Source organism: Martes martes (assembly GCF_963455335.1).
Source record: "Martes martes genome assembly, chromosome: 13".
NCBI lineage: Eukaryota > Metazoa > Chordata > Mammalia > Carnivora > Mustelidae > Martes > Martes martes.
In genome coordinates this window covers 20,739,627-20,766,469 of record NC_137901.1, presented here as the reverse complement: position 1 = coordinate 20,766,469, position 26,843 = coordinate 20,739,627, and the positions used below count along the sequence as shown (strand labels likewise).

The 26,843-nt window shown below is 39.2% G+C and overlaps 1 protein-coding gene across 2 annotated transcripts in view; it reads right to left on the bottom strand.

Annotated features, from left to right (window-relative positions):
- Positions 1–26,521, bottom strand: part of MBD2 (methyl-CpG binding domain protein 2) — a 63,750-nt gene extending 37,229 nt beyond the window's left edge. For both annotated transcript variants that reach the window (XR_013967848.1, XM_080821445.1), the window contains exons 1-2: positions 25,949–26,521; positions 12,722–12,881 (exon numbers count right to left, since the gene is read on the bottom strand). Coding sequence is in view for 1 of the 2 variants with exons in the window: in XM_080821445.1 (XP_080677571.1) it covers positions 12,722–12,881; positions 25,949–26,487 (699 nt within the window). In the remaining variant the exon portion in view is untranslated. The remainder of the gene's footprint in view (positions 1–12,721; positions 12,882–25,948) is intronic.
- Between the last annotated feature and the right edge of the window lie 322 nt (positions 26,522–26,843).

The following is a 26,843-nucleotide window of genomic DNA, read 5'->3' as shown; positions in this document are numbered from 1 at the left end:
CACTAAATAATATCTTGTTTGGTTTTTAATGTTTCCACTCTTTATTAAAGAATATACTCTGCTGGTATTAGAACAAGACGGCATCAGCAGACACAGAAGTATATTGCAACTTTTTGTATGAGGAAACAGTGGAGCCTCTTAAGATTCTCATTGTTACAAAAATGACTAGAGACAGCAGGGTCTATTCTAAATGAATCCTGAATTCACAAAGACTGGAAGGAAGCATGAAACATATAAAATTATTGGTGCTACAATGGTAAGATTGTTACTTTTTTCATTAACTTATGTTTTTGATGCAGTAAGTAAAAATTAGAAAAATCTGGCTAAAAGTATTCAAAATACACAACTCCACTGTCTGATAAAGAGTGCATTCCTCAGTGGGATGGAGTAAGAAATTATTCAAGAAGCTACTGTGTTACTTTTCTCTTGATCTTATTTTGATTTTTATTGTGTTTTCTCCCTTTAACTGGCTTGAAAGCTCTGAAGACAGAATTTTTGTACTAATTAATTTTGTATTCCAAAACAGTGGCATGTGATCTGAAAAACTGGACCAACTGGTTTTCCCACAAACTGTCACAAAAACACTAAATTTTATTAGGACTCTCACCTGAGGAATGCCAAAGAGTCATGTTCATGACCAGTTGTATGTCTGAATCCTTTTTTTTTTTTTTCAAAGATTTTATTTATTTATTTGACAGAGATCACAAGTAGGTAGAGGCAGGCAGAGAGGGGGAAACAAGCTCCCCGCTGAGCAGAGAGCCCGATGCGGGACTCGATCCCAGGACCCTGAGATCATGACCTGAGCCGAAGGCAGAGGCCCAACCCACTGAGCTACCTAGGCGCCCCCGTCTGAATCCTTCTTCTGAATCCTTCTAAATAGCGACTAATCCGTCATAAACTTAGGAGTTATAAAGCAAACACTTTTTTAATAGTTGTAATCTTTCTTTTCAGTATAAGAAAAAGTAAAGCATAAGTTTCTTATATCACAAAATTAAAATACCAAACACGCATGGGGCGCCGGGGTGCCTCAGTGGGTTAAATCTCTGCCTTTGACTCAGGTCACAGTCTCAGGGTCCTGGGATCGAGTCCCGCATTGGGCTCTCTGCTCATTGAGGAGCCCGCTTCCCTTCTCTCTCTGCCTGTCTGCCTAGTTGTGATTTCTCTGTCAAATAAATAAAATCTTTTAAAAAAAATTAGCAAACACGCACATTCTAATATTAGAAAGAAAAGTTTCCCACCTTGCTAAACCTCGGTATATAAGCTAGCCCTCAAATCAAAATTTAATGTATTTTATAATAATGTGTGTATTAGGCTGGAAGCACTCAAATTACTCAAATAATTTTTGAGACTCTATTCTATCCCCTTAGGTGCTGGGAGGAATACAAAAATAAATCTATGAATTCTTTTCAAAAGTTTACTTTATCTTTTTCCAATAAATACCTGAGGTGGATCTTCGTACACTCAGAAAGAACAAATATTCAATAAAAATTAATTTTTAAAAATATAGAATCGGTGACAGGGGAAAACAAATTTCCTTTTGAAAAGACTAATAGTGATCAATACTAGCACTGAGCATCCAAAGTGGATCTCAAATTTTTAGAAGTCTGGGTGAAAAGAGAAACATTAAATCATATAGATATCAGGTCAGAGAGGAGGAAACATACCAAATAAGGAAAACAAAGCTGTTCTGGTATTAATTCTAGAAAAAAATTAAAGGCACTAATATCACAACAACTATTAAGCAAATTTCAAATGCTTTTTCTTTTTCAGTGTCCTCCCTTAAAAACCAAGAACATAAAATTTAAAGGAAAGTTGGAGACGGTGATTCTTAAAGGGACTAAATACCAGTGTGGTCTAATTATCATGTAGCCTTTCAGTTGACCTAGCTTGACTTAGGCTAGAAAAGAGGGTAATTAAAGAGGTGGATGAAGAGCATGTGTCATCATCAACCAGTGATTTCTCAAACATTTCTACATTCCTACCGGCTAAAAAATATTTGAAAATACCTCACCTACATTTCAAAGCTGACATCAAGACTATTTGAAACTTTAATGTAAGTAATTGCAAAGAATGTACTACAGTATTTTAAATGTTGACATTTTGATAATAAACGTATCACTTTAAGATGTATCTAACACTATCTAAATATACCCACCAACCACTTACACATGAACAAACTCTTCAATGGTTAAACATTTTATTTCACTCCTTTTTCTCTTTGAGTAATTCCATTCCCAAAGTTATTTCCTATTTTCAACTTGAAAACTTTTCACTGATCATTCATACATCATGAGATTATTTTTTTAAACTTCTTGTGATCATAAAGTACTTAGTGATTTAAAAAAAAAATTAATAAATTTCTGGTTTACTACCTCAGTACCATATAACTGCCCCAAACAGTAAATTACACATTAGTAAGTGAAATAAAAATTAGATGTATTAAAGAAGAGGTTTTTTTTTTTTAATTTAGAACTAACTTCATGGGCTTGGGTGAGTATTACTAGCTGCTAGAATGGGCCAAGATTTCGAACCAATTCTGTTCCTACTTTTCATTTTTTAAAGATGAACACCAAGAAAACTTGTTCGCATAAATGAGTAAACAGAATGAGTTTTATTGTCAATCTCTGAACTTCTTTTGAGTTATATGTCAAAATATTGCATTGTGAATCATCAAAAATTTTTAATAATTAACGTCTACATTAAGTTCTCTATAAATTTCAGACAAAAAAATTATACTGGCACAAAGACTTAACTGTTACCAAGTAATTCATTTTCTTGGCATCAACACCAGTATCTCAAATTACTCCTTTACTAGAGATCACACATTCTGCACCATGGTAATACTGCGGACAAGTAAAGTGTGCCCTCCTATAAAATGAGAGAAGGTAGACCACGAAAGGCGAACGGGAGAAAAAAGAGCCTGTACTTCCATCTCAGGTGCATGCTTAGATCAACTACAGGAAAGAGTACACACAGAAGTTAAGGATACAGAAATACTTTTAAAATCATCCCTGTTGTGTATACCACGTAAGACGTCACACAGCATAGTCCGAACAGCAGGAATTTAATTTTTTATTCTAAATAATCACTTTTCCCAGCCTGGCTTTGAATTAAAGCTGAATGACAGTTTGGAACTGTACATATTCTATGACTAGAGCCAAAAGGGCTCATTTTTATCTTAAATCCTGAAAATTTTGTACTTTATTTTAAAAATTAGCCATGTTTAAGGTTTTTTGTATTTTTTTTAAAGATTTTATTTATTCATTTGACAGAGAAGGAGACAGTGAGAGAGGGAACACGAGCAGGAGGAGTGCAAGAGGAAGAAGCAGGCTTCCCCCCGACCCCCCCCCCCGATGTGGGGCTCATGCAGGGCTCCATCCCAGGACCTTGGGGTCACAACCTGAGCTGAAGGCAGACCCTTAACAACTGAGCGATCCAGGTGCACCTTAAATTTTTTTAAAGATTTTATTTATTTACTTGAGAGAGAGAGCAAGCGTGAGCAGGGGGAGGGGCAGAGGGGAAAGCAGACTCCCCACTCATCAGGGAGCCAGAAGCAGGGCTCAAGGCTCCATACCAGGATCCAGGATCATGACCTGAGCTGAAGGCAGACGCTTAACCAACTGAGGTGCCCCAAGCCATGTTTGTTTTAATGTAAAAACGCTGTTCTACCTACCCAAAATGATCAAGTAAAACTGATACGTCCAAGTATCATTCAAGTATCATTCTAATTCTATGGCTTCCCATATAGTACATACCCCCCAAGAGATAGTCATACCCCAATTTGAAAAGCGACTATTTTTTCTAAGGTCACTTTTCTCATCTGTAAATAACCACTCATAAGATCCTTACAAAGATCAAACAAGGTAATGCATGTATGATGCTGCTGCAATGCAGCTTTCATTCAGTCACTGAACAAATATCCTGAACAAATTTGCCTACTGTGTGCCAGCCACATGCTGGGTATAAGATCATCATCAAAACAAAAAGTCCCTGCTTCAGAGCTAACATTCTGGAGGTTAGGGAAAGACAATAATTAACAAAATAGGCATGTATTTTATAGTCATGTTGGCTTGTAAATTCTGAATAAATAGTTGCTATTTCTGGAGCGCCTGGGTGGCTCAGTGGGTTAAGCCTCTGCCTTCAGCTCAGGTCATGATCCTGCGATGGAGCCCCGCATGGGGCTCTCTGCTCAGCGGTGAGCCTGCTTCCCCCTCTCTCTCTGCCTGCCTCTCGGCCTACTTGTGATCTGTCAAATAAATAAAATCTTTAACAAAAAAATAGTTGCTATTTCTATTATCAGCATTAACATGCTTTTGACCATGCTAATGAAATTTAGGAACTTGGGGTGCCTGGGTGGCTCAGTGGGTTAAAGCCTCTGCCTTCAGCTCAGGTCATGATTCCAGGGTCCTGGGATAGAGCCCGCATCAGGCTCTCTGCTCAGCAGGGAGCCTGCTTCCCCTCTCTCTCTTTGCCTGCCTCTCTGCCTATTTGTGATCTCTGTCAAATACCAGCGTCCTGGGATCCAGCCCCGCAGCACCGAGCCCCACACCAATGGCCTCTCTGCTCAGCAGGGAGCCTGCTTCCCCCCACTCTCTCTCTGCCTACCTCTCCGCCTACTTGCGATCTCTATCTGATTTAAAAAAAAAAAAAAGAAAGAAAGAAATTTAGGAACTTAAACCTATTAAGCTTCTCCAGGGAGGAAAGCCGTCTCCTGCTTCACAAGAGGGGAGCCTGAGTGGTATCTTTAGACCAAACCAATATTATCACCAAAAAATAATTTCAGATTTATTCCAGAATATGTACAGTAGCCTATAGTTAATGCCTTTTCACAAAATCAAGAACAGTGCACTTTACTATCTTTCAAATTTTTTAAAAATTGAGATACAATTCACATACCATAAAATTCGCCATTTTAAAGTTTACAACTCAGTGTTTTTTTAGTATATTCACAAAGTTGTGGAAACTCCATAAGCTTTTGCAAAAAAGTAAAGAATATCTGGGATCTATGATTTTTGTACTGAAAAACCCACTTAGTGTAAAATCCCAAGTGAGGAACAAGATTTTTTAAGGAGATCAATGGGAATATACATACACACACACAAAAAAAAAATTAGGTGGACTACACTCTGAGCTCATTAAAAAGGACTTGTAAAAAAAAAAAAGTAAAAAAAAAAAAGGACTTGTAGTTAATTGAAAAGCTGGAGGATTGAAATTCATCACTGAAAACAAGTTTTGAAGAGTTCTACTTGAAAAATAACTTCTTGCAGCTTTAGCGAACAGCAGGTCATTAAAGGACTTATGCAAAAGATGGGAATGAGTTTCAACCCAATACTTACAGAGCAGCTCTATTCAAACTTAAGGCAGCTACTCTGTGAACCTGTCTCCTTTACATCCAGCCTGGCACTAGCTGAGTACACATCCTTGGGAGAACTGTGGAAATAGTCACACAAATTATTTTCTGTAGGGTTTAATTCTCTTCCTGACCTCTAAGTCTATAATGACAGGGACTTCCCTTGCTCTATCTTCAGAGTCTGCAATAATGCCTAAGCATAGAATATGCTAAAAAAATTTTCTGTGGGATAAATGATTGCATAAAATGTCTATTATACGTAAAACTTTGGTTATGCAGATCTTACTCTTCAAGTCTCATTTTCTGCTTTAAACTTACGGGTGCTAAATAGGTGGAAAATATAATTTAATGCAGTCTACAATATCCATCTCAATTTTATTATGTAAAGAATAGTCATCTGTATTATCTGCCTTGAGATTATCAATGCAAGAGAAACAGTTCCAAGACTTCCTCCATCTATTACTATTTAACACATATACTTAGAGGTATCTGGCCAGTGTCTTTGTCTGAGTCACACAGCCCACAGTCAGGACCATATTTCAACTGTATACTCTAACATTTATCAAAATTAATACCACTGCACGTCACATTCCTATCTCAGGAGTAACCAAATAGTCAATTCCCTCTGATCATACATTATCACCCATCACTCATCCCCAAATATTCTGTACATCCACTCATCTATCCCATTGTTCAGTGGCTTTTAAACTTTTTTGACCCATCCCACTCCCAATCTTACACTGTACACTCCTGAATGACCGACTAGGCTTTCCTATGTCCTCAATATTTTCTCTAAACATTCTGTCCAGCTCCTGCACTTACTGACTTGGCCATCCCTTGAAGATACTATTGCCCCTTGGGTTCTCTCAAATGAAACTTTTCTCTTTTTCTCCCTCCCCCAACTCCTTTCTCCCTTTTTCCTTCTCACTCTCAACTGCATATCCAAGGGCCAAGAGGTGGTATAAGTTTTATCATAACTCTCTCCTATTTTTCTCAAATAATTTCTCCATTTTCGATCCTTTAAAAATACCAGTTCTTTGAAACGCATATCTGGCTGTACTACATTTTCCTCTCCTCCCTTTCTCCTTACGTCGCTAGACTTAGTTTCCACTTTAGTCTTTCTCTCCATCCCAAGTCTTATCCTCCTTCTGGGAGACCTCATTATCCATGTGGATAATTCACCCAACATCCTGAGTCCTTCGATCTCTTCCTCTGCCCACCCTCACTCAACTAAAATTATAGCCACAGGCTTGTCAATACTAGTAACTACACCATCTCCAGTATCTCAATCAAGCATCCAACTCTCCAATTCCTACTTCCTATCATTGCAGCTCCCTTTCTCAGAACCGCCCTCTGCATTTCTTTCACTCCAGCAATATCTCCTATCCATTGACTGCCCTATTTTCTCACTCAGCCTTAACCACTTTCACATTCCACCCTACACAGCACAGGTTCTATGGTCCATCATCATCATACTGCAAATGTGCCTAACTTTCTTGACCTCTGCAGTTTCTCCACTTGTGCTACAGACCCCATTCTTCTTAAACTTTTCAAAGTCCTTTAAGTTGGGAGTTTAACCAAATGAGCATCTCTTTATCTACCATCTGGTCAATCTCTTCTCTATCCAAACAAAATTTACTGACAGATTTGCCCATGCTAATTTTCTCTCTTACTCATTTTCAACCCTCTAAAATCTGGCTTCTGTTGCCACTGAAAACCAAGGTTATTAATTAGTTTCATGCTGCCAAATTCAATGGAATTTTCTCAGTCTTCCTCCACTCAACCCTTCAATGGCATCAATGTAACTGACCACTCTTCTTTTTGAAGCTTTCTCCTCTCCCATGTCTCTATCTTACTAGACATTCTTTCTCAACCCACTTTGCTGATTCCTTCTACTCTAATCAAGTTCTAATTATTGGATTTTCTCAGAGGTTGGTTTGGGATCCTTATGTCTGGGAAATCTCCTTAAATCCCATCACTTAGAATACTACCTATGTGCTGATGACCTTCCAACTGAGACCTCTCAATCAGCATACCACCTGCATACATGACACTTCCATTTGGATGTTTAATAAGCAACTCAAACTATGCATGTTTAAAATGTGTTTTATCCGTCCATATAAATTCTCCTAAGGTGACCTCAGTGAATAGTAACCCAATCTTCCCACTCATCTAAAAACTAAGGTCTCACACTTGAGTATTTTCTTTGTCTTCTTCCCCACCCAATCATTAGCAAATCCTGTAAATTCTATATTCAAAACAGATCTAGAAACTGCTTCTTTCCACCACCACATGTCCAGGCTATCATCATTTATCAGCAGACTACTATAATAGCTACTTGCTGCTCACTTCTACTTTGTCTATTACATTTCAAATTAACAGAAACTGAACAGTGGCCCATACTTAAGGGAGAGGCCAATAATCCCTTGTAAGGACTTCAAGGCCTACAAACGCTAATTTATCACCTGTGATCTGCTCACTCCCTCTTTTCACCCCCAACTCTATCCACTAGAGAGATACCAGAAGACACTCCATTCAACAAATGCTTAATACACTGATCAAGAGGACACCAGCAACTTCGGAAAAGATTTTAATTACTTTCTCTAAAGGTCAGGACTGTTGGTAGAAGGAATGAGGTCACTGTTTCCAGTGTGGATGGAAAGATTCTAGGAAGAATCCAAGGGGCAGTTCTTACCACACAGTGTGCTCTATCAGGAGCTGGTAATTAGAACTGACCCTACCACAGAGCTCGTCAGTACTAGTTAATTGACCATGGGGTCCAAAGGATACAAATAAGTCAGCTCCCTAAGGTTCTACTGGAATAACTGAAAAAATCCCTGTTCGACAAAGGCCTAAGTTGAGATACAAGTGAGTTTGTCCCTCATATCTTTTGCCAAGACCTTGCTTCCTCTCCTGCTTCTAAAACAGTCATTATTAACTTCCTTAGCTCTATTTTCCTTTGAGAATTTGATAAAGATAAGACTCTCTCCTCAGAAAAATGCGTAACTTAGTTTCTCAAACTGCAGATACTGCCCCCAAGATATATTAGCTCACTACAAGAATTTTTATTATTTTGTTGAGAATAACTCAAATAAGCACATTCTACATCACTTGGTTACATACCTAGGACACAGCCATATAGAACCCAAGACTGTATTTATAAAATCACAATAGGCTACTACCATAAACCAAAGTAATTTATGAGAAATCAATAATGGCAGATAACATGAGAAATCAATAATGGCAAGACAACATGATGCTCTTTATTTCCCAATGTATCAAATCTGTGTGAATAGAGAAATGTGATGAAAGAACTGAGTCTTTCCAAGATATTAGTAGCACTGATAAGCCAATCTAAAAAAATAACTTGTTGCATACCAAAACATATTATAAGCATTTTATAAAATATACATATGTCACATTAACGTTAGGGAACCTGGACAGTATTAGCTTTGTAGCTTTAATTTATACACATTTCAGTGCTGTTAAGAACTAGAAAAATAAGAATTTCATTTTAATGTTTACACATCTGAAACACTGAAACAAAAGGAATTGCTAACAACAAAACCAAACTACTGGATTTCCCAAAACATATTTTGCACCCAGAATCACTCTATTCTTTTTTTTATCCAATCCCGGTCTTTCCAATTACATTTTTAAGGAAACTTACCCTTCAAAGAAATTAGCTTCCTTTTTAAAATTGAGGGTCATATCTCTGAAACCTTAAATATCCCTCTTTAAAAGATCAAAGCCTGGATAAATGCCTAAATATTTAGCTTTCTAAGCAAAGGTTTTGTTGTCTTATTTACATACTGAGAGGCATAGCTCTCAATATTGTCTAATACAGTAGCCACCAGAAATATGTGGCTATTTAAACTTAAACAAAACTAAAAATTTGTTATTCAGTCTCACTAGCCACATTCCAACTACTCACTAGCCAGCCACACATGGCTGGTGGCTACATTTCCCTCACCACATAACTATAATTTCTTCCTCAGAGTAAGCTTTGGAGAAAGCTGCTCATCACTTCAAACTCCATATTGAGAACTTCCAAATCTTTGTCTAGTCTTTTTCCATTAACCTAATGGAATAGCTCCAGCAACCTAATTGATAGATACACTTTATCCACCAAAAAGATGGAGGTGGCAACTAGAAATAACTATGGTAGTGGCAAATCAGTAAGGCACAATATGATCAAGAATGGAACAGATTTTCAGAGTAAGGTTAAGACTGAAACTGAGAGAAGAAGGAATAGGTACTGCAAAAACAGTAAATATTAATCAAAAGATAATGCCCATTCCACTGTACCCTTTCATCCTAAAATAACTGCCACTTTGCAAGATCTTCAAAAGATATTTTTTCTACCATACCTGAAGTATTATGTATCCAGTAAGCTTACTTCTGATATGGAACATATACTAAGATCTCAGTTTATAATCAGTCATTATAAACTACAATTTAACCTACTTCGAAGTTTATTTTAATAACATTTCAAATTCTTTCAAGGGTTTTTTTGCTTAAGTTTTATTTATTTATTTGTCAGAGAGAGAGAGAGAGAGCACAAGCAGGGCAGTGGCAAAAAGAGGCAGAGGGAGAAGCAGGCTTCCCGCTGAGCAGGGAGCCCTCTGGGGACTCGATCCCAGGACCCTGGGATCATGACCTGAGCTGAAGACAGTCGCTTAACCAATGGAGCCACCCAAGCATCCCTCTTTCGAGGGTTTTTAAAAACCTCAAAAACAACACAATTATGCACTTTAGCCAAGTTTACAACTATATAGCAAAACTAGCTAACACTCCCATTTACCAATTTATATCTCCCAGTGTTCTCCATACTGTATTATTTTTTAAAAAGATATAATACAGAATTAGCCACAAAGACATTTTCTGCTTTTTTTGGAGATAGTCAATATTGGCATTACTTCAAAAGAGAGCTTATTTTTAAAACTTCAAAACTCCATTTTTGTGATTGCTTAATTAAAATCAGGTGCAAAAATAAGACTATGCCCCCCCATTCAGACAGAAACTTCAGAAAACAATGACAACGAAAGGCACTTTCAAAATAATGTATGGTATATTAATTTATTCAATATTTATGACCACTATAAACTTCTGGAATGAGGTGAATATTAACTCAAACAAACGTGAAGCAAACATTTACTAAGTACCTACCATGTGCTAGGCTTTGGACTACCTATGCAAAAAAAAAAAAAAAAAAAAGAAAAAAAAGAAAGACAGTCCTTGCCCTCATGGAGCTCACAGTCTAGTCGAAGCAGACAAACAATCACAAATACAATGGCAAAGCACCAGGGAGGCATTATGGAAGAAGGGACTGGTTCTGCCTGGAGAATGCAGGGGCAGGCTTCACAGAGGTGGAGACAATGGAGCTGGGCCTTGGATGAGGAGGAGTTCACCAGATGGAGGGGAAGGGGGGAAGCGCATTCCAAGCAGAGGAAACAGCACATGAGCAAGCAGAATCTTGAAAGCACATGCCATGGTGCAGGACGATGAGCGGTCCAGTGCAGCTAGAGCATAAAGGTGCACACAAACTAAAGAGACGAATTAGTTTCTGGTTTTTAGAGAATCATAACTATCAAGAACACATCTTCATATACTTAGTGTAGTTTAACTATGATTCTGAAAACAATAGGGTGGCTTGAAAGCATCCCATTCATTTCATAAATATCTGACCCCTTTTGATAGGTACCCAGCATTGTGGTTAGAGTTTTTTTTTAAAGGCAGTTTTAGAAAACTAAATGTTAATTTTGCTCTATATATTTAAGGAGAAAAATCAACCTAAAATAAGGGTTTTCTTAAGCTGAATCACAGAGCTATACACACTACAGTTTCTCGCTTTCTTTTATGCTTCCTCTACCACCACCACCTTTTACCCTTAACACCTTCATAGCTATCAACCCAAAGTAAGCCCCACAGTTAAGCAACAGAGAAAGCAATTTCAGCCTTCCCTTCCCATTCCACCTACAAACAAGGTACCTGACAATGTCCCTACAGTAAATCGATGCATGGTAACCAATGCAACAGATGAAGAAACAATGTACTCGGTCCCCCATACCAATTTTTGGAAATTAGGCCAACTATTAACCTGAATTCTGAATAAAGAGAGACATAAAGCAGAGACCTGTATCATCTTCAGGAAGAGTAAAAAGATACAGAGGAAGAAATCTTGGGTCAAAAAATTTCCATGTACACTGGCCACCAAGCAATGTTCACCGAGGAAGCTCGGTGCTTAGGAAGGTGCAGTGGAGAAAGGAGAGGAACTCACATGGGCCAAATACTTTATTAGATATATTCATATAAATTCCTATTTACTCCTTGCAATAATGCAAAGGGAAAGAGTTCATTACCTTAGTTTTACAAATGAGAGATCTGAGGCCATCAGAGGTTAAAAAGAGTTACCCATGACTGCCTGAGCTAATAAGTGACAGAGCCAGTACATCAAACCACGCCTGCCTGGTTCCAAAGCCCATCCCACCTACACACTGCCTCGCGGTTCCTAAAATGAACACAGTACTCCCAAGCAGCATGAGAGGTTGTATTAAGGTTATATACACCCTGGAAAGAAAAGCCCTTGCTTTTCCCTCCACTATTTTTCACATAGTCTGTGAAATGACAGTGGTGGAAATACACACAGATCTCTGAAATTTAGAGGAAGAAAAACTGAATCAAAATGGTTATATAAGATTAGTTGCCCTGGGGGGGAGGGAGGGCCTTTCTTGGTAAAGATATTGGGTGCTCTGATACAATTAAATTAGCATAATAATCCAAATGCTACTGTTTAAATTCTTATACAATAAACCACCAACCAAGCAGCTCAATAAAATTAAGAGCTAATGGAAAAATCTCCAATCACAATATTAGGATGTGAATATTACTGCTAGAAGTCAATTAACCTCAACATCATCAAAAGTCAAAATAAAAATTGCCCTTTTTCAAATCCTAAGTCTGAAAACTGATAGGTAAGCATAAACTATGTGGTAAGCATACTTGCCACATTAAAATTTTGCCTCTTTTTGGGAAATAGGAACTATTTTAAGAAAAAAAAAAAGAGAGACACAATTAACATCAACACAGAAATCTTTTGTAAACAGTCCCAGTGGGCCAAAAATGTTATGTTGGCCTAGACAGATACTGAAATACTATTTTCAACTATGCACAATTTACTTACATAAAGTACTGCCAACTACCAGAAAATTAATCAGATCTGTAAGTCCAAATACTTTGGGTGGGGGGGAGTGGGGGAGAAGAGATTGGGAGGTTCAGGCAGCCAAAATTCTAGTGACATAATTACAGTGTAAGATACTTTGTGGAGAGCTTCTGAAATAGCAACCATATGCTCTAAGTAAATTCACCAACCTTATTTTGATTGAGAGGATCATTCCGCAGTCTCTGTTTGTTCTTCTGTAATTTACTAGGCATCATCTTTCCAGTTCTGAAGTCAAAACTGCTGAGGTCAACAGTATTTCCCAGGTACCTTGCCAACTGAGGTTTGCTTCTGAACTTCTTACCACTCGGACTAGAAGAAAGAGAACATTCATTGTACAAAAGATAACAATGTTTCCCCTAGATCTCTACATAAACCTTTTTTCACATCTTTCTTCCTATTCTGATTGTTACCACACCAGAATTTTACATGTTTTACATCTTTGTTCCTCAAAAAAATGGCAAAGTTTTAAAGGAATTTCATAGCTTCCCTATAAGAAGACATAATGCATCACAGAATATTACACTCCACTAGGTAGACCAACGGAGTACATAACAGATGTTACTGCAGATTAGCCCACCAGTCACTCAGCAGCCACGGACAGAATCCCAGTACAAACTGCATGCACAGCACAATACACACACTGCAAATGTCTTCAATATTACAAACTTATTTCTAAACTGACTTCTGAAGTGCTTTTTTTTTTTTGGTAAGTATTACATACACACAATGTTAGCAGTGATCAGAACTTCAGAAAAAATTCTTCTGAAGTCAACAATCCTTATTAAAAACACGCACATAAAAACACTTGGAATCCATATATTCTCTGGGCTACCAAGCTGAACTCACATTTACAAAAGAAAAAATACTGAATTCTGACAATATTTAAATGCTCCCTAATGTAACTACTCAAAGCAGGAAACTAAGGCAAACATTTGCAAATGTGTTTGTACATAGCTGACATGAGTTTTATTAGCCAAACTCCTACGTGAGAAGCTTATCAGGAATAACTTACTTGTTGTAAGAAATATTGTCGAAACCGAAAAATTATAAAAGTGCCAGAATCATACAGAAAACTAGTCTTTCCTAAAACTTTTTTTGCTAGATAGCATTCATCTATAAGAAATTTTTAATAGGAAGAATGCCCCATCTCATCTAATAAATTTTCGGAGCCAAATTTGCTAAAATCAACGTTAATGTCAGCATAGATATGTTACCAGAAGAAAACTGTAAGAATTCTCAAATATTTCTCCAAAAAGCCAACATGTCCTATTCTGAACTTAACCTTGTACGAACTGACCACAATAAATGAAAAATAATTGAAGAGGAAGACAACAGAGTATTTTGGCTGGGAAACCAAGCAATAAAAAACTGCCCTGGAAGAGCAAAACTTCTCTTTGGGTCAAATCCAAACCAACACATTGCACTTTGTCACAAACTCTATGGTATTCTGCCACCAATGACTTCAAGACAAAAGATGATCATCACAGCATTTTTTTCCCCACAATCACATAATATAAGTATTCCTGAAACACAATTCAAGTTCTAAAATGCAACCTACAGAAGGAGGTCACAACCGACATTCCCAATTAGATATCACTCTGATGAGACACCTCATTAGTGCAATAAAAGCTGAGCTTAAGAGTGGACTTAGTTTCGAAAGACTAGTGTTCCAGAAGATGAAAATACTAAGGCAGCAACTTCTCCCAAAAAGATAAGCACTATTATTTTTAAGGATCTGGCTAAGAGACAACTAGAAAGTCATTCTTTAAGAAATCAATTGACTAATTTCTCCAGTGAGCCCTGCAATGAGTCATTCCTTATGAACAGTTGAAATGCTAGTTACCTACTGCAGCTGAAAGCATACTAGAGCCTCACTACAACATTCTTCCACAGAACAAAGCTCATTAGAGATCAGTTTTAGACACTCCTCCCCAAATTAAGAAAATCTAAATACTTAAGAACTCAGTTAAAAGGCCATACTCACGGCCATACTCACGGGGCGCCTGGGTGGCTCCGTGGGTTAAAGCCTCTGCCTTTGGCTCAGGTCATGATCCCAGAGTCCTGGGATCAAGCCCCTCATCGGGCTCTCTGCTCAGCAGGGAGCCTGCTTCCTCCTTTCTCTCTGCCTGCCTCTCTGCCTACTTGTGTCTGTCAAATAAATAAATCTAAAAAAAAAAAAAGCCATACTCATGAAATGTGATTGCCTAGTTTATGATCTAGATTAGCAATTTAATATGGCTTAAACTGTTCCTATGTTTATTAATTTTAAAAACCAAATGGAAACTGAAAGGTCTAAGACACTCCACTGATAACTAAATTAGCAATGAAGTAAGAAAGTGGAAATCAAGTTTTAACCATTAACATACCCCAAAAAAGGTGGAATATCAACTGGTAACCAGTCTGGTATTCATACTAAATTCACTGTGCCCCGTCATAAGATGGAATTCTATGAAGCATCCGTACTGGATAGCTACAAGTACTTGTCATACACACTGTTGCCTTCAGAACAGTGGTACAAGCCATTTTCTTCTCTGTAACTGCTATAGTTTATGCTTGGTGCTTTAAGGAAAGTCAACCTGGAGGTGCCTGGGTGGCTCAGTTGGTTAAGCCGCTGACTTCAACTTGGGTCATGGTCCCAGAGTCCTGGGATTGAGCTCTGCATCGGGCTCTCTGCTCAGCAACGAATCTGCTTCTCCCTCTGCCTGTGCTCTCTCCCTCTCAAATAAATAAAATCTTAAAAAAAAAAAAAAAGAAAAAGAAAAAAGAAAAGGAATGTCAACCTGCCTGCCCCAGGAGATTTTTAAACAAGGGACCCTCCTCCGTGCAGGATGAAGACAAGCATATATAGAAAGGCAAGGCCCAAGGGAATGGTTAAATAAGAATTCTGCCCATCAGATATAAAATATGTGCACAGCACCAAAACGAACCTGGCAGTGGCAGATGAAATAATGCTAGATTAACAAAAAAACTGCCTGTCACTTAAACTCTGGTCTTAACCCAGACTAAGTTATCAGTCTGCCCTCTAAGATGGCTGCGGTAAATTGCAGTCCCCCACACACCAGAACTTAACGTGACTAAGCTTTTATTCTAAAAGCAGCAAACTACAACTTAGGAAAATTACTTTTTTAAAAAAAATTCTAGAAGACTAGTGAAGGATATTAGTCATTTTCAGTTTCTAACCAAAGTGATTACTTCTAATCCCAGTAATGAAATACTAATATTTCACTTTCAACCACAAAAAAAAATTCCCTACCAACTGCCCCCAGATATGCCAGCCCTGAACCAACTTGTGATTTCACCTTTAACTTCTCTTTCAAATACCCTAATGATTAAATTAAAATAAAGACATGATTTTTTTTTATGTAAGACCATTTCATCATTTGAACTGTCTTCGTTTTCATTTTTTTTTAAGATTTTTATTTATTTATTTGACAGACAGAGATCACAAGTAGGCAGAGAGGCAGGCAGAGAGAGAAGGGGGGGAAGCAGGCTCCCTGCCAAGCAGAGAGCTCAATGCGGGCTGGGCTCGATCCCAGGACCCCGGGATCACCACCTGAGCTGAAGGCAGAGGCTTTAACCCACTAAGCCTCCCAGGAGCCCCTAAACTGTTTAAAGCACTTCTTAAGCCTAACTCCACCCTTAGAGGTTTCTAACTACAGATTATCAAAAAGAAAGAAATTTCATATGGTATCTGACTTTCAACTTTAAAAAAAAAACTTCACTGAGATACAGAAACTACTTAAATTGTGGTCATCTTAATTTAGTAATATTCTCATTTTATCACTCTATAAATTCACGTGCAACCATCATTCCCTGAGCTAGCAACTGTCACGTGCCTTGCCAGTTTCCATATAAAAACTCATTCTTCTGAAAACCTGTTGCTTGCCTGTGCAACTGCACTCTGAAAATACTCCCCTAACACAGCAGAACCTCTTTTTTCATGTTACTTGGGTAACACGGATCATCATGACGTTCAGTCAAACATTATGAGGAGACCAGACTCTGAGCAAACACAAATATATCTTTAAACCAGTTTCTAACAGGATGAACTGATGGCAATAATCAGAGTGCAACACAGTGAAACTGGCCTATGAGTGTCAAGGAGCACTGCGGACAGCAGATGGTGGCTATACGACCAAAGATCACGTTCAGAAATGCATCACTTGCCAACAGTACTTTGTGAGGAAGAATAAAAACCTCCACACTAAAAATTCTCTAAACTACAGCACTAGAAACGTTTTGAGAATAAAGAAACATCAACTTTCTATTGTTTTCTACCTTCTTTTTTTTTTTTTAGATTTTATTTATTTATTTGACAGAGAGATCACAAGTAGGCAGAGAGGCAGGCAGAGAGAGAGAGAGAAGGAAACCGGCTCCCCGCTGAGCAGAGAGCCTGAAGCGGGTCTTTATCCCAGGACCCTGGGATCTTGACCAGAGCTGAAGGCAGAGGCTTAACCCACTGAGCCACCGAGGCGCCCCTGTTTTCTACCTTCTTTAACTGTTAAAGCTTACTTGTTAGCTACAGAGTACATATTGAAAGAAAAAGATTTCTCTAACTTTATATAACAATTGTCTCCACAAGTCAAGTTTTGGCTGAGACTAAGATCTGAAATTAAAATTAACTTTTTGTACTTCAGTACAAAAACATGTAATCAGAAAACTGCCAAGTCAATTAATTTAAATAATACATGCCATTGTCTCAAAGCTGAATGCCATATACACAAAGAAATCTACCTACAAGTCATCCCCTGTCTCTAATTCCTTTCCTCCCAATCCTTACATGCAGGCCTTTCCTAAAGTGACCCATCCTAGCCCTCCCCTCCTCTGCAGATTTTATCTGCTCTTGCCTTACTTATATTCTCCCATCTCCTGTCAGTTGCTAAATCCAGCTCCTTCATTTTCACCTTTGAATCCATCCTTCCTTTCCTTTGTTGTTGTCTAATCAAGTCTTTATCACCTTGGGTCTAAATCACGAGGACAAGATAAGTGGCTCTATTTGCTTGTCTCTGCATTCTCAACTATCCAAACTACTCTTCCTAAAACACCACTCTGACCAGAGTTCCAATTTAAAAGCCTTCAATGACTTTAACCCATTAGCAAATGGAAGCCAAACATCTTAGCCCTGCATGTAACATTCTTTTTCCTCTACCTCCTTAGAACCTTTAAAACCTACTTTCCACTCTTCTTAACCCAGTGACCTTTGCTCCAACTATATTGGTTTATTTATTCTGAACAGGCCAAACGGTTTCCCTCCAGTCCTTTGCTGAATATCTTTTACCCTTTACCTGATCTATAATGCATGACTCCAACCCTGATCCCCAAGAGCCCAGAAATACCAACTCACACTATGCTTCTTCCATAAAACTTTCCCAGAATGAAGTAGTGGAATGTTAGCAATTGCTGCCAGTAACAGGTAAATAATCATGAACTGCTTATTGGCATCTCTTGTATTCTAGTTTTGAAATACTGAATTCTGCATGGTTATAAAACTTCTACAAGTTTAAGTTTTATCTTCACAAAGAGCATACTGAAGTAGTCATTTATGAATGAAATTATTTGATGTCAGATTTGCTTCAAAATAATGAAGTTTGAGTCAGGGGTAGTGGATTGGGATATGGAAGAAATAAGATTAACAACTGCTGAACTGGGTACTTGGTAATTTCTTATATGATTTTCTCTACTTTTATACATCCATTTGAAAATTTCTATACTGAAATGTTTAGAACATAAACATTAAAATATACAAACTGAATATATTCCCTGAAAAGTGGAAAGTAGTTTGTTTGTTTTTTTAATATGAAGTTTGGGCAAAACTGCGCATTAAAGAATTTCCTTAGCAGTTGGGGCTGGAGTAGAGAATATTTTTAAAGCATCATTAAAGAAAAAAATTATATACAATTTGACTGCTGGTAAAATGTGACAGCATTCCACCTTTTTCCTTAGCATATATGTTTAAGGCATCACCAACACAATTTAAATGGTATAAAAGACCTTAAATATAATCCAAATTATGTGCCAATCATTCTCATTCCATAAACTAGCTTATGTAACAAATATTACATGCAAACAGTATACTACTGATAGCAAATTCTATTACCTCTATTATCATAGTTGAGAAAAAATGAAAGCCAGGGTGATCCACTAAAAAATAAAAAATGACTGAATGTAGAATTATACCTAATCTCAGCCCACTGCCTTAAGGTGCTCACTTTTTGAGAAAGGAAAAAGGAAAAACACTGGTTATTCTGGTTGAATTGGGGACTGGACACTTGTGGAAATGTCAGAAATTAAAAACATCTGGGAGTTATTTCAAACTATAATGGGGAAAAGGGGGCTGAATATTGATGAAACAAGCTTGGCCAGGAGTTGATAACTGTTCAAACTGATTGATGAGCTCATGGGAGATTCAGCATACTTGTCTAACTACTTCTGCTTTTGCAGGTATTTGAATTTTTCCACAATAAAAAATAGGCAGGTAAGTATATCCAAAGACTGTATTTTGAAAAAAGAGCTAGGGGCCTCTGAAAAAGGCCTTTTAAAGACATGCATACATGCTAGAAATCATTTTAAGGACACTCATCCTTGATCTTATCTATGGATTCTTCCAGTATAAAAAGAACAATAAAAGAGCGGAAACACATATATGCACAGAATGGAAGGCAGTATGTCAAAATATCAACAAAGTATCACCGCCTTTGCAAATGACCAGCTTCTATCCCATTAATTAAAATTATGAAAAATTAAATTTTGAGTTTATATCTCACAAATGAAACTTTTTAAAAGCAATTTGAAAAAAATCATCAATTTGTTTGAGATTATTTTTAGAATGTATGTGTATCGGTTCCTTTTGAGCTATGTATTTCCTCTCTTACAGGTATTGTGGGGGTTCTGGCAGGTGAGACTTTGCATGTCAGCTTTTAAAAATCAAATGTAGGACAGATGGCAATGTTGCACCCTAACAAAATTTCCTCTAGCACAACACAAACAGCTGTGATGGTACAGCTGAGAAAGAATTACCAGAGCACAATTTTCACCATAGCTGTTTATCTTTTATTTCCAGATCCAGGGTTCAATCAGGCAATATCAAGGAAAAAAACCTAAAAGCGCTCCTGGGTGACTCAGTCAGTTAAGCATCTGCCTTCAGTTCAAGTCGTGATCCCAAGGTCCCTGGATCAAGCCCATTGTTCAGCTCCAAGCTTAGCGGGGAGTTTCCTTCTCCCTCTGCCCCTCCCCCTACTTGTGTGTGTGCTTGTTCTTTCTTTCTCTCTCTCTCTCTCAAATAAATAAAGTCTTAAAAAAAAAAGGAAGAAAAAAGACTAAAAGCAAGTCAAACTTGCAATTATGCAGTAAGCACTTAATAATAAACATTACACTTAGTTCCTCCCTCCAACTAAAGATTTTTTTTTTTAATTGGTCTGTAGGGCACATTTCAATTGTACCTCAACTCTGAAAGAAGCACAGGAGCTTTTTGCAGGAAACATACAAAACTATCTCATAAACTACATTCAACCCTCAAGTTACAACGTGATTCCTCCTAATTTAAGTGAAAACTTTTTTTTTTTTAAATGTTGATTTTATTCTTCCTTCATTTTTTTTTGTTTTTAAAGATTTTATTTATTTATTTGACAGAGAGAGAGATCACAAGTAGGCAGAGGTAGGCAGAGAGAGAGGGGGAAGCAGGCCCCCCGCCGAGCAGAGAGCCCGATGCGGGGCTCAATCCCAGGACCCTGAGATCACGACCCGAGCTGAAGGAAGAGGCTTAACCCACTGAGCCACCCAGGCACCCCTAAGTGAAAACTTTTAAAAATGAAGATGACCTATAGCTTGCTCCTTAGGGAACATGCTGAGAAATAATAGGGTCAATCCTAAATTAAATATATATGGAGAGAGAGAGTAAGAAATAAGGTGGGAAACATTTCTGAACAAAATGACCACTTCTATTATCCAGAATAAAACTGCTTTAAATTATGTTAATTTACAATTTTTCCTTTTTTTTTTCCTCTCCAATATTACACAGAGCTGGAAGATCATCTTTCGGTACAACAGCTTCAGTACCAAAGAGGATTTAAAATTTACCCTTTGTCAACTTAAGGTACAAATATAATAGTAACTAATTGCATGGTTTTAGTAGCTTGCCAAGCTCAATAAAGTAAATTAGGCATGAAATGTCGCAATATTTGAGGATTACACATAGGGATCTCTATGGGAGGCAGGGAAACAGGGTGGTTAAAAGTTCTGGGGTTAAATCCCCTGCATCATGAATCTAACTCTGCCCTTATCAACAGTACAACCTCAAGCATATTACTTAACTTCCCTGTCCTAAATCCTCATCAGTAAAATAGAGAATTGTACCTATAGATAACAGTTTATAAGAACCCAGTAAGATAATATATGTAAAATATTTAAAAAAAATAATACTAATGGCTGCCAAAACTATGAGAGCTGTGACACAAAACACACAAAGAATTAAGGCCATAAGATCCTATGCTTAAAAAAAAACTTAGACTCAATGAAATTCAAATGTTGATTTCTCACTTGTATCTTTGCACTATGAGCATTTTACTTACCATTGTACCTATATCTCTAAAATGCTTTCTGGCCTTCCATAGTATCCTCAATATTAATGATGAAAATAAGGAACTAGAAAATGTTTGGACTTCCTATCTCAACCAATTTCACTCCAGCACACCACCAGAAAATATAAAGCAAAGGCTAACAGGTCATTTAAGACTTGTTTCATAAATTTTTAAGAGTCATGTCAATTGGTAAACACTTATTTAGCATCTATGTGTTCAGCACTGTACTAGGAGGAAAGACAGTTATGTGAGAGAGCCATAGGTTCTTCGTAAATAAAAAGTACAGTAATAGATGGGGCACTAGGCTAACCTACATAGTGATGACCAGAAACCCGATTATTAGGGGAAAAGACAATTTACTGAAAGTCAAAGAGACTTTAATATTTAAGAACTGTGATGATGAATTTCTCCCCTGGTCCATTCAGCTAGTTTTTCCCAACAAAGACTGTAAGGCAGAGGTTTTTGTTGTTGTTGGGGGTTTTTTTGTTTGTTTGTTTTAAGATAAAAGACCAAAAAAAAAAGAGGGAAAGGCCTGGTTGAACTCTGACATGCTTAGTGACTCAGAATTCATGCCCTCAAAGCAGCATACCAATCTCTGGTATCAAGTCAGATATACCTATACATTTTTTTAAACCTATGTCTATGTTCAGCCCATACAACTTTAGTTAATGAATTGTTTTCCTTAATTAGTCCTTAAACATATCTGAAGCTTTAAGAGATCTACATATTTATTTCAGTGATCTGAAATTGAATCCTTGTAACACAATGAGGTACAGGTAAAAATCATGTGCACTTTACAAACTGACAAACCACAGGACCAGGAAGTGTAAGTGACAAGCTCAAGGTTGCACCAAATGGTTTTGTGCAGAGTTAGAAGACCAACTCCTGACCTCTTCATCCCTGTGTGCTGCTGCCTTCCCTAGAGACTTCTACTTTTATCATTCATTCATGATTTTATAGACCTCGGCTTTACTGCCTCTGAGTCCTCTTCTTTCCAGATCAAAGTGAAATAACTTTAGTCTCTCTTCATGCACCTGTACCCTATGATAATTTTAATTGTTCTCTGGTTCCCCTGTATCCTTTTTTCAGGGAAGAGATCAGGTACAAATGCATCATAATTTTGACACAAGAAACACAAATGTTTACTATTGTTTCCAAAATCCAATCACATATTTTATGACAGCAGCTTAACAGTTTGCCATGATTCCCAGATCTTAAACCCTAATGATAACTAAAAGTCTAGAAACCAACAAGTCTTTTATCAGGCATGAGTTGGCTCCTATAGGGTCCTATGCAGAGGAAAATAATTTCAAAAATACCAGTCAGCAACTGCAGGGAACCAAAAATTAGAAATGACAGGAGTCAAGTAGACCAATTAGAATATTATTGTTCACATAATGGGTTTATGTGACGGCAACAAACTTTCAGAAACTATTACCAATGGATCCAGCACTTTATCTAACCACACCTTTTTTTAAAAACACAACTTTATATGATAATGTATGAACTGCCACACACTATCAGTAATCCTGACAGGAAGCATAATTATACTGCTTAACTGGCAACTCAAGGCACGCCTTCCTATTAGAACCGAGCAGTCTCAGGAAACAGCCAAAACACCATTTTACCAAAATTTGAGGCTTTCACGACTGAGCTTAATTTCAGACCAATTAATAAGTGTAAGCCACACCCTACGTTAACAGGCACAGATTTGTTTAAATTAATCTCCCCAGGGGCAGGCTAATTCAGGAGTTAGCATTATTAGAATCTGTGTGAACAAATGGGTGCAGGTGTTCACATTACCAATGGGAGCGTTAACTCTTAACCCACCTATTAACAGAGATGCCTGGTGTTTGTCAGCTACTGGTTTTGGGTGTTTTTTTTTTTTTTAATATTTTATTTATTTATTTGACAGAGAGAGAATCAGCGATAGAGGGAACACAAGCAGCGGGAGTGGGAGAGGGAGAAGCAGGCTCCCCAAGGAGCAGGGAGTTCAATCCCAGGACCCTGGGATCATGACCTTAGCGGAAGACAGAAACTTAACGAATGAGCCACCCAGACGCCCCAAGCTACTGGTTTTTTAAAGAGTGAGGCATATATGGGGATGCTGATATGCAAAGTGTGACAGTTTGGTTGGAAAAGAATGTATTCACCTTCACTATGAGTAGGTGCCCTCCACCATTCATCACAGCAAAAGGAAGACAAAGTCAGAAAAACTGCTGTATTACAAATACCACATCATGCTACCCTGGGTCACACTACCTCTGAATATAACCTCTCAGAAGGTTATCAAGAGTGAGTGCTACAATCCTGAAAAGTAACTAACATGTTGCAGGTAGTCAGTAAACAATTAGACAACATTCCTTCCAACCCTGAACTAAACACATGCAGCACAACTCTATTCAAAGTGTCTCTTCATTTTGTATAAATAACTAAAAAGCAAATCATGCTGCACTGTCTAATAAAAAGATTTTAATTCTGAAAGTATCACTATACTGGTTTCTCATTTACTGTAAGATGAATTTGTTTGGAAAGTTCTTTTTAAATTAATTATATCAGCTTTTCTACCATAAAATATTTATTGAGTTTGTATTTAAAAAGTTAAATACATTTGTATTAAATACAGTTGTAAAAATTTACAACACATTTAAAAAAATATTAAGTGACCACAAATCAAAATTAGCACTACAGCAAGACGCCTTTTTAAATAACTTTTCCAGCTACTGCAAGGAAAACAACAAAAAACACTTTGCAATAACCCAAAGTTAGTCTGAACAAATACGTCATCCCAAACCAAACAAACTATATCCCAGGAGAAATGCCATAGAGAGTGAAATTCAAAGTCTAAGACGCTCTACTGAGAATAGACTAGTCACCTATTCCTCAAGGAGTTCAATCCCAGACACAGAATATTCTTGTAAAATATAATTGGCTACAAGTCAATACATAGTTCACAGAAAGAAAGTAGCATATTATCCCCTTAGAAAGAAAACATAAGTTGTTAATGAAAGAATGTGCAAAAGTGAGCAATTGTGAATAGCACTAAATGAAACAAGTGAACTTGAGAGGAGTAACAATTGTTCCACAATAACCTTTTCAGTATTACTGAAGTAAATTTAGTATTTAATAATGGGGAAATATAAGATAATCACTTCTGAATGTTTAGAATAAGTTTGCCATTTTATCATTTAAGATTTCAAAACAAGTGGTCTCTGATCAAGTGACAAAATAAGTTCTAACGCAACACCACTTTCATTTCTTTTTCTTGAAAAGGTGAAATAAATTTACAGAAACTATTCTTCCATATATTTGAACAACCATCAGGAATATGTTCATATTTACATATTTTCCAGTGGTGATCACATTTTTTTTTTTTTTTGACAGAGAGAGATCACGAGTAGGTAGAGGCAAGCGGAGGTGGGGGAGGTTGGGGAGGTGGGGAAGCAGGCTCCCTTCTGAGCAGACAGCCTGATGCGGGGCTTGATCCCAGGAGCCGGAGATCATGACCTGAGCTGAAGGCAGAGGCTTAATCCACTGAGTCACCCAGGTGCCCTGGTGATCACATTCTTGTGTGTATAAACACATACACACAAACGTTTGTATTATTTTTTTAACCTTTCAAGTCTATTTAAAAGTACTCTCAATTCATAAACATCGTAGAGCCTATGTATGTGTATTCCCCTCTCCCCCCTCAGGGCCAATGTATTAACCTACTTGATGAAGTAAATCCTTTAAAACATTATTCCAATGGCTAAATGGCTGGCAATAACGGGTTCCAACACGCTAATTTATTCCCTGAAAAATGATTCAATCAGCCCAAAAAAACTGCCCTCCACACCACTGCATATAACATGTCTGTACTCTCTTCTATAAATAGGATGGTTTGTTTTTAAAAGTTAGTAAAATTTTTGATAAGAAAATTCCACTGGTATCAATAGCCACAGGCACTTTTCCCAGCTTAGTGGATCATCCAATGATATGAACAGCATGACCACAGGACTGCAAGATCACATCAGGGTGAAAACCTGAATCATGCAGACCAAGATTTCTCAAACTGGTGACATTGGGCCAGATAATTCTTTGTGTGGGGACCATCATGTGTGTTATAGAACATCTCACAACATCCCTGGCCTCTAACCGCTAGATGCCGGGATCATACCCTCCCAAGGTATGAGAACCAAAAATGTCCCCAGACATTGCCAAACATCCCCTGGGGGACAAATTTTGGTCTAGGAGTCTAGCAACATATTACAGTGTTTCAGTTTTCAAAAGTGAGTAAGTTCTGCGACACCAAGACAGTTCCAGGAAACTTCAGGCATTCCAAGTAGCTACTTTATACCAAACTTTCCTGGATCTCACAAAGTAACTGAAACCTTATTACTGCAGATAGCGAATTCTTCCACATGTGCATGATTAAACACTCTTGTGATGATGAATCTGGGAAAGGCTGGGACAGGAGCCAACAGTGACTGGGTTTTATAGTTTCGATGAATTACACCTTCTTTTAACCCTTCCATGGACTTGCGAGAGAGTACCCTTTTTTCCAGCAAACATTTTCCCCAGCACCGCCAACATTAAGACGCCCTCCGGGTTCTCACCATTCAGACACCGTGCCTGTCCTGTCACTGTACTGGGGTCAACTCTCACCCAAGAGCTCAGGGACCTTCAACTACCAGGCCAGCCTGTCTCTGCCACTTCCCTCGGGCCCCGCTCTCATCAAGACATCCCCTGCCCAGGTCAGCTGCTGACCCTTGACCCCGACCTGACCCCGCTGACCCCTCCCCGCCCCCAGGGCGGTACCTGAAGTAGTAGACATCGCTCTTGCCGGCACTGAGCCCAGATTTTCGGATCACTTCCTCCTTCTTCCATCCGGGGGGGAGGGCCGGGCAGTCCATCCTCTTCCCGCTCTCCGTGGCCCGGGGTCCCCTGGGCCCCGGCCCCGCGCTCCCCGACGGGAAAGGGACCGGCTCCCGCCGGGGGGCGCCGCCGCCACCGCTGCTGCCGCCGCAGCCGCCGCCGTCGCCGCCAAGGCCGCCGCCGCCACTCGGGGGACGGCCGCGGCCCCGGCCCCGGCCCCGGCCCCGTCCCCGGCCACGGCCCCGGCCCCGGCCACGGCCACAGACGCCGCCGCCCCGGCCCGCCTGCTTCCACCGCCCCCGGCCACGGCCGCCGCCCCGAGCGCCTTCCCTGCGCACGCCGCTCACCGGGGACGGGGCGAGCGCGCTGCCCTGGCCCCCCTGCTCTATGGCGGAGTCGCCGCCAGCGCCGCTGCCGCCCGCCGCGCTCTCCCCCTCCTCCTGCTCCGGGCAGCAGCGGCCTCCCCCCGGGTGCGCGCGCATCCAGCCCCCTCCCCAGCCGGCGCTGCGCTTCTTCCGTAACCGAGCCCTTGGAATCCCGGAGACCCGCCCCGCCCGCAGCGCGGCGCGCGGGGGACGCGCGCAAGCATCATAGAGCGGACGCGCACAGAGCGGCCCTCCCGCTCGGGGCGTGGCCCCGGCCACCGCCTCTTAGGTCCTCCAAGCGCTCTGGGCGGCCATATTGTCTCCGCCTCCTCGAGGACACGCCCCCGGCCCCACCCGCTCCGTCCCCGGCCGCGCCCTTCCGGCCCCCGGCCCCCACCGCCACGGCGTGCGCAGAGCCCGGAAGGCGGGTCGGGCCCTGGAGTCATTTGTGGAGGAATGTCAGAAGACTGCGG